This window comes from Nothobranchius furzeri, chromosome 16, assembly GCF_043380555.1.
Source record: "Nothobranchius furzeri strain GRZ-AD chromosome 16, NfurGRZ-RIMD1, whole genome shotgun sequence".
Classification (NCBI taxonomy): domain Eukaryota; kingdom Metazoa; phylum Chordata; class Actinopteri; order Cyprinodontiformes; family Nothobranchiidae; genus Nothobranchius; species Nothobranchius furzeri.
In genome coordinates this window covers 54,891,341-54,900,765 of record NC_091756.1, presented here as the reverse complement: position 1 = coordinate 54,900,765, position 9,425 = coordinate 54,891,341, and the positions used below count along the sequence as shown (strand labels likewise).

At 38.2% G+C, this 9,425-nt stretch overlaps 1 protein-coding gene across 2 annotated transcripts in view; it reads right to left on the bottom strand.

Annotated features, from left to right (window-relative positions):
* Positions 1-667: 667 nt before the first annotated feature.
* The window catches only part of slc5a9 (solute carrier family 5 member 9), a 34,175-nt gene continuing 25,417 nt past the window's right edge, over positions 668-9,425 (bottom strand). The window contains exons 11-14 of one of the 2 annotated variants that reach the window (XM_054749559.2): positions 7,960-8,110; positions 3,964-4,132; positions 3,638-3,853; positions 668-2,487 (exon numbers count right to left, since the gene is read on the bottom strand). In XM_054749559.2, the coding sequence (XP_054605534.1) occupies positions 2,182-2,487; positions 3,638-3,853; positions 3,964-4,132; positions 7,960-8,110 (842 nt within the window). In that variant the 3' untranslated portion in view covers positions 668-2,181. The remainder of the gene's footprint in view (positions 2,488-3,637; positions 3,854-3,963; positions 4,133-7,959; positions 8,111-9,425) is intronic. The other variant, XM_054749560.2, reaches the window with a different exon arrangement.

The following is a 9,425-nucleotide window of genomic DNA, read 5'->3' as shown; positions in this document are numbered from 1 at the left end:
AGCTCCGGATCTAAATCGCGGAAGTAACTTGCAGTACCAAAGTCCAACAGAGAGGGAGCAGCTGGCAGTAGTTTGTATACAGCCTGCCTGAGCCTCCACCACTGAAGAAGAAGCCCTTCAGTAGTCGGCTTCTTCTACACTCTCTGCCTGAAACACATGAGTGAAGATGGACATAAGGACGTTTTTTAGACCAAAAGTACAACGACAGAACCTCAGCTTTGATGAGACTGGTGTTGACTCAGATTTGTGCGTCTTATTTGAAAATATTTGTTGTGCTGCTGGTTTGCCTAAAGTTAGCTTATCAGGTAAAGTTCTTGGAGAAAGAAAGGGAATATTTACTATCATCTCACACTAAACACTAACAGGAACAATACTCTGCCCTGAAAATGCTTAATGTGTAGCTTCAGATGAAAAATTATGTGGTACAAGACAAATATGATGTTGACTAGTGCGTGTCGTGTGTGTGTGCGCGCGCGTGTGTGTGTGTGTTAAGCCCCGGATCTTCTTCAGTCCTAAATCCGCCCCTGAATAGGGCAATAATTGTACAACACTGGTTTCTTGTCCAGGATTTTCAGTGCTCTTTTATAGCATGTTTCATCAGCTAACCCCAACAGAAGAAGTAGTAAATGACCAGCTGGTCGTGCAATAACTAATGTGAGACAGTATCATAGAATGTAAAAATATGCTTGCTGCTTTATTTGTCAGAGACATATTTAAAATTACACAAGTTGCAGTTTATGATTTTAACAATATTTTGCACGTTTTCTGAAAGATCATCATAAGTTCAGCAACACTCCTAGGTATTAGAATTGTTCAACATTTTGGATTTCTTCACTTTTCAGATAAACCTTTGCTGGAGCCAGTCTTAATGCTGGTTTAGAGAAAAACATGCACACCATTTTTTTAATGTTTAGACAAAGACATGAGTCATCCATCCACTTCTGAAAGTCATCTAAAGCAAGTGAAAGTTGTTGAGCTGCATCTTGAGGACTTTAGTAGTGTCAGAAATTACTGTATCATCAGCATACATAATAATATCCACATTTTGACATACATTTGGTAAATCATTAACATAAAGTCAAGACAGTAAAGGTCCTAGAATAGACCCTTCCTTGGGGGACACCTACTGGAGAAGAACGGTAAGGTGGTTTACTGTCACATACCTGTACACGTCGCCTTCTAGCTGCTAGATATGATTGGATCCACTGAATTGTGTGATCTGTAAAATGAAATGCTGCAAGTGTAGAGGTGAATTTACAATGGTTCACTGTGTCAAACACTCTTTTAAAATCTATAAAAACAGTAGCAACACATGTATTTCAATCCAAATATGATTGAACCTTTTCAATAAAAACACATGGCAAAAGCCAAATTGCATAGGGTGTAGGGAGTGAATACCACAGTTGTTCTAAAATAGATTTAGCCACCCGTTTCTCGGCAATTTTTAAGTAATGGGTAAAATGCTGATCAGTCTTTAGTTGACAGGGTCTGAACCTTGTCTTTTCATATCTTCTGCTCTTGTTGCGTCTTGGCCAGGTCATTGCTATACATGATAATGGGTTCTAAATAGACTCACTTGGTTAAATAAAGGTTACATAAATAAATTAAAATAAAATAACTAATTTAGACTTACTTTATTCTTTGGAAAATAATTGTATCAAATACAATACAGTTCTCAACTGTATTGCAAGCAAGTGTTTTCAGCTCAAACTATACATGTCAACACTGTGTGTGTGTGTGTGTGTGGGGGGGGGGGGGGGCACTTTATATGGTTCAGCCACCACTGATAGCAATACAAATGTTCCCTCATTTTCTAGCAGGAACAAAGCTTCTAGTTCCCCAAAAACATGAAATACAGCGATGTCGGTTGGCTGAATATGTATGATCTTTCCCCATTACCCCGTGGACGAGCTAATACTGTACACCATATTTATTTACTGAGTGTAGAGCAAAAGCAGTGAAACCATGCCAGCAATAAATAAGTAGCACATCATTTATGGAAAACTTGCATCTGTAATACTTATTACTGAAATATATGAACCAGACCATAGACAATTTATGAAGTAAATGAATTTGCTATTGATATTTGATAAACATTTTAGTGCCAGTTTCTGAATAATCTCAAATCAGACAATATTTCATTTAAATGTCCAAACGTAAAACAAACCTTGAACCTGCACTTTATGCAAAATATCCCCACAGAAATACATTAACAGCTAGTAGCAGTAAGGCATTCACGTTGCAGACATTCCTCCACAAAGACTTTTCCTGTAGGAAGTTGAGATCCTGGTTTTCCACTGCAGGATGTGCAGATTGGACTTGTCTACTCAAACCACAGAGCCACATCACAATTCTTTTCCATGTAGGTTGTGGTAAGGGCTCATCATCGGGTCTGTCACAGTTCACTGGGTCAGGTGTTGCCTGTGAATTTGAAAGGTCGATTCGGGGCTCTATATCATTTCTGGACCACCAGGTCAATCTGTAGAGCTAGGCATGAAATAAAAAACAAATAGATCAAGATTAAAATCTATGGAGGATTGGCATTTTTTTTTCATAAAAAGCCCAGACATTAACGACATTGCGTTTGACAAAAATTTTGACTCATTATGCTACATTTATGATATGAATACTGTGTCTGGAACATAGTAAAGCTGTAAGGTCCTGAGGAACTGCAATAAAAACAAGGATCATGACAGCTCTTGTTACTTTCTTTAGTTTCCTACCAAAATGCACTTAAGGACCACATAGATAAGGGGTGTCAAATATGCGGCCCGCGGGCCAGATCCGGCCCGCAAGCGGGTTAAATCCGGCCCACGAGATGGTTGTGTAAACTTTATTTTCATACTTTACAATGTAGAGTTAAAGTAAACTTATCTTTGTGAGCAAGTTTTCTCTGTAATGAGTATAAATAAAACAAAGCTGCGCTCAAGGCTCACACAAGAACTTGAATCACATCCTGAAGTTGGCCGCCACTCAGGATGTGACTTCTCGTATTGATGTGCTGGTGAAAGCTAAAACATGTAAAGTAAAATGAGTCGAATATATTTTAAGTGCTACATGAAACTGATCTAGCCATGTAATCTGTAAGCTCTGAATCACTAAGGAATGTTTTTTTATTGATTTATTAATTTTTATTTATTTCAAATTTTCAAGTACAAGTACAAGTGTTGTACTTGTACTATTTTGGATACGCTGTCCTCAGGCTCCAGCCTTGTTTTATATTGTATTAAAACAAAGAAAACAATCTGAAGTTGTTTTTAATTTACCGGTCCGGCCCACTTGGGACTAGATTTCCCTCCATGTGGCCCCTGAGCTAAAATGAGTTTGACACCCCTGACATAGATCATTCAGTAGACTTACAGATAAATACTGCACATGGCCAGGTCTGCATACTGGAACCACTCCAATATATCTGACATGCTATAAGCGGTAATATTCTGGGAGGGGTGACTTTTAAATGTTCTAGATATATTTTACCATTTAGCTGCTTCTTTAAGGAAAAGTTGAGGCAAAGTTTGACCAACATGCAGCCGAGATTTCTTTTGGTAAAAGAACATTTCTTCTGTCTAAAAGTAAAATGTTTATTGTTCACAATTAATTTTCTCAAATAAAAAAAAAAACAAAAGTTGTTTCTCACATGTTCTTTTGGAATTGGGGCTGTGACCAAGCTGACAACAACAATTACAAGGCAAGTGAGAGCCAGTAGTATGAGAGCAAAGTAAAGGTAGTGGACATCAGTCACAACAGAAGGTCGGTGGTCAGGCTGACCACAGGAAGGAGGGAAGTAGGAAAACTCCATGATCATTCGTGTTAATCCTACAGCCAGACCAGTCATCAGACCCCAAAATGCACCCTAGAAAGCACACAGACAATTACAGGGTCAGAAAAGAAGATGCTCAACTGAGAAAAAGAACGAATATTTTTCTGTCGGTGTGCCGCATTGTGTTTATTTTTGGTACCTACCTGCTCATTGGCACGTGGCCAGAAGATTGCCATAACAAACACAGCAGTGATTGGTGGTGCTAGAAAGCTGGTCACTGATTGGATATAATCAAACAGCTGTCCACTGTTGGCTGTTTGGACAACTGGAATCCATAACAGGCTGATGCACATCAAGACAAGGATGAAAACCCTGAAATTACATATTGGATCGTTTCAATGTGATCTCCTGGACAGCCTACGGAGCAACCTGGGCACCAGAGGTTCCTGAACATGTCCCAGAGATGTTCTTCTGAATTTAGGGAAGGCTAACACAAAGGTTTGTCACTGGAATCAATTACTTCAACTTCCAAGAAATATTTGCATACTCCTGCCACACGAGGACCAGCATTATCATGCACAGGAGGGATCTATGACCTACTGCACCAGCAAAGGGTCCAGCAATGGGTCTAAGGATTTCATCCTGGTAGCTAGGGTTGTCACGGTAACCGGTATAGCGGTAAACCCCGGTAAAAAAGTTGACAATAAAAATAACCGTCCAGTTTTTAAAAAACTAAATTATCTCGGTGGGTTTACCGTGGCCGCGGTTTCGGCGCGGTGACCCTTACCAGCCACCGTCGCTTCAGCTGAAGTTCCCGCGGCGCGCACTTTTTAGTTTGCAACAGCACCAAGCTGAAATAATGGCAGAAGGCGGAGACGGCAGCGCCCAGGACATCCATCAGCCCTCAGAGAAGACTAAATCGGAAGTTTGGGCATATTTTGGATTTCTGAAAAATGCTGAGGGACAGTTAATAGAAGACTGCTATCCCGTTTGCAGAACATGCAGGAAACAAGTGTCTGCAAAAGGCAGCAACACTTCGAATCTAATGGCACATCTGCGTGACCATCACCCACGTCTCTACAGCCAGTGCAAGGTAAGTTAACATTAGCATTTTAGCTTAAATGCATGACGTGAGGACTTTTGGCTGAGGGAGAATGCAACGAGTCACTATATACTGCAGCCGCAGCGTCCTCTGCCAGCATTTAAACCGTGTCACGGACACCCTGTTGCTGGATGAAGCATCTTATTTGTTGATGATGAAGAGAAATATACAATTAGTTCCTTGTCATTGATTTGTTTACTTGTTCAATGCCATTTATACTTGAACATTTGGATTTGATTACATAGTGTAGTAGTTATTTTAGTAATTTGTTTAAAGTGGCTATTTATTTTAAATACATATTTTTTAAGGTTGACTTGTACAGTGCTCAAGTCAAGTGTGGACTGGAGTTTTAGATTTTCATTTTGATAATGAAGAAAACAAGTATATGAGAAAACAAGTGGTGTTTCTTTGATTTGTTTACATATTGTTTATGTTTTGAATGTTTGGATTTGTATAATTTAAACCTGCACAGACTACTGTAACATGTTCCAGAAAAAGAAGCTATTTGTTCCTTTACTTGTGAAAAGTTGCACTTTTGCTAAGGCTTTGTGTTATTTTAGGTTTAATAAACACTGTTAAACTATTTCAGTTTGTGTAGAACAGGACTATCAATGCTTTCTGAACATATGCAACACCGTTTAAAAAATACTGCGATAATACCGAAAACCGTGATAATTTTGGTCACAATAACCGTGAGGTTAAATTTTCATACCGTGACAACCCTACTGGTAGCTGATGGCAGGTGCATGTGCAGGTGGTAGTGCCGAGAGGCTGTCGGCAGTCAACCTGTTGTGTTGAGATGTGCTGTGTAAGGTGCAATGATACAGTTAAGAAATAGGAGGTGCCAACAAGGGTGTGATGCAGGATGCATGCATTTTCAAAAATGGGGGAAGTGTTTGGCTAGTTAAGGCTATCTTAGCTAGTTGTCTAGGTTGTTTGTGCTGTTAGTAGTGGACTAGATGTTTGGGTCCTGTACAAGTCTGGACACCCCTCTCCAGACAAACACAGATAGCAAAAATACACATACAACAAAAGTGGTTATTTTTTGATTGTTGTCTAAGGTTTGTTTGTATCTGTTATTAGATATTTAGAACTTGTGGAATTGTTTTGTATTCTAGATCCCAGTGCCACTGCTCATTATTCTCTTTCAACTCTTCAGTCTATCAGCCCTCACATCTTTTCCCGTGACTGTTAATTAGCCCGTCTTTTCCTCATTACAACAGACACATGTCCTTGTATACGTATTTCTTTGGTTCTTCAGTTTTTTGTAAGATCCTCGTGTTTCTTGTGCTGCTAGCTCAGTCTGGCCAGCCATCCTGACATGCAAAGCACAATTATTTTGCTTCGGCAAATGACAGTCTAGATTCTAAGTTACTGTTAGCCTCCATGTTGTTGTACTTTGTACTTAAAGTGCAAGTCATCCCCTACCAGAGTCTCACTCCACCTACTCTTACTGTTTTAAAAATGTGCCAAAGGAGGGTTCGCCTGGAAGACCAAGAGGGCGGTGCTGTGACATTGACTGGCACGCACGCACGCACGCACGCACGCACGCACACACACACACACACACACACACTGCTTGGGCAGAGAAGCAGAAGTGAACATCCTAGTCTGGAAAATGTTTTGATTCCACCTCCTTCATCAGAGCACACAGAGGTGAGAGAATGGAGGAAGCCGTATCACCATATCGTTTGGTATCGTCTCACGAGTGGCTGAGGCATCTAGGGCTGTGGCGAAGACTTGGCTGCCTTGGCAGTGCGACCACGTCGGCAGTAGCTAACATCAAAAATCAATGCTTAGCCCGATGGATGATTTAAATTCAAATGTAGGTCAGACTTTTAACCTGAAGAAAATGATTCCCTGACAGAATATTTATATTTTAAATAAGATGCTAAAACAATGACAACACATACAGTATCTACAGCACATTTAGCCACACATCTATATCATTTATCAGCATAAAAATGTTGATTTGGGGATGCTCATTGTTAGTTATTTTTATTGCTGCCATTCAGCTGTTCATTAGTGATGGCAGAAATGGAAAATTCAAGACATCGATGCACTTACATCTGACTTGGAAAAAGAATCACACGCTTGGAATGTCTGTAAAGCATCTGACCACAGTGACATCTAGTGGACAAATACATGTATTGTGTGCAATGTTTTTCTCAGACATTCCTGGTGATCTCAGACAATTCCCAACCAGAATGATTCCAAAATAAGGAGTCCTCAGTACAAGACATTTAGGCAAATAATGCAAGCCTATAAATAAACGTCAGCTCAGAAGTGCTTTCAAATCTTTTAAAAAGACCAGGTGACGAATCAGTGGACACAAAACAGCTGTTTAATAATGATTTACATTTTAAAATAATTCATAGCTGAGATTAATAGACATTTTTAATAATTTTGTTGTTTTTATAGAATTTATTGCTGAATTACAAAATAATATGATAGGAATGTTGCTTAAATGCATAAATTAAATCATGGTAAATACAATGCATCTGCAAGATATTCACAGAGCATCACATTTTTCCCATTTTGATACGTTACACTCTTATTTTACAATGGATTAAATTAATTTTATTCCTCAAAATTGGCTGTAATTAAAGCCTCAAGTCTTTTTTCTGTCACAATGTAAACTACTGCTGTACACTGCTGTGAAAGGAATAATGATACTTTATATGACAAGGACTCAATACTACTTTTATATTTGTGTTCTATAAATGAAACAGCCTCTTTAAAGCACAAGTCACCCCAAATCAACTTTATTTTGCTGATAAACTATGTAAATGAAACTGTCAGTGTTGCGCTCTACTCAGGTAAAAACTCTGCACTGCATTTGAATTTAAATCTGCAATTGCCATTGGCTAAAAGATACACTATGATGTCAGCTGGTACATTATGATGACACAATGCCGTTGTGAGCCTGTGTGTATGTGTATTTGTTAACAGCTCCACCCCCTCGGTTTTCCAGGCAACAGCATTTGCTGCAATTTTCAAACAGGAAGTGGGGGTGGAGCAAGACTCTGGTAGGGGGTGACTTGCTCTTTAACTCACCTTTAATCTAAATGGTGACTGATTAATATCTCACCCTCACCTTCCAACAATCATAAGTTCCATCTCAGATGCTCTCGGCCTGGCTCTGTGGTAGAGGTCCAGAGTAAATAGAGTGGAGCTACTGTTAAAAATGGAGGTCAGAGATGACATCAGAGCAGCTAAAATTACTGCTAGCATCAGACCACGTAGACCTGTGAGACAAAGTGATAATAAAATAACATATTCACGTAAAAATAATGATGCATTTACAAATAAAGGACAGATATTCACACATTTGGGCCCACCAAAAAAAATGGCATCTTTTGTTGTAAAAACCAGAGTTTGTGCATCTGTCGTTTTCAAGGAGACCATCAAATGTCAAACTTCTTTCCCAGCAAAACAGCATCTTCTTGTTTCAGTTAAAATAACTCGTAGTATCTACTAAGCCTTTCATGACTGAGCACACAGATATTTCTAGCCCATCTGTAGGGGTGCTAAAACAGCCCCCATCAGAGTGACAGTGAAATTGATCTTGCCTGCAAGCAGCACTAGGGGCCCAGCATCCCTACACTTCTGATCCTACAATCATGCCTGGCTGAGCACCAACCACCACCAAAGATCTTCTTCCTCACCCCCCTTTAGATAGATAGATAGATAGATAGATAGATAGATAGATAGATAGATAGATAGATAGATAGATAGATAGATAGATAGATAGATAGATAGATAGATAGATAGATAGATAGATAGATAGATAGATAGATAGATAGATAGATAGATGATAGATAGATAGATAGATAGATAGATAGATAGATAGATAGATAGATAGATAGATAGATAGATAGATAGATAGATGATAGATAGATAGATAGATGATAGATAGATAGATAGATAGATAGATAGATAGATAGATAGATAGATAGATGATAGATAGATAGATGATAGATAGATAGATAGATAGATAGATAGATAGATAGATAGATAGATAGATAGATAGATAGATAGATAGATGATAGATAGATAGATAGATAGATAGATAGATAGATAGATAGATAGATAGATAGATAGATAGATAGATAGATAGATAGATGATAGATAGATAGATGATAGATAGATAGATAGATAGATAGATAGATAGATAGACAGATAGATAGACAGATAGATAGATAGATAGATAGATAGATAGATAGATAGATAGATAGATAGATAGATAGATAGATAGATGATAGATAGATGATAGATAGATGATAGATAGATGATAGATAGATAGATAGATAGATAGATAGATAGATAGATAGATAGATAGATAGATAGATAGATAGATGATAGATAGATAGATAGATAGATAGATAGATAGATAGATAGATAGATAGATAGATAGATAGATAGATAGATAGATAGATAGATAGATGATAGATAGACAGATAGATAGATGATAGATAGACAGATAGATAGATAGATAGATAGATAGATAGATAGATGATAGATAGATAGATAGATGATAGATAGATGATAGATAGATAGATA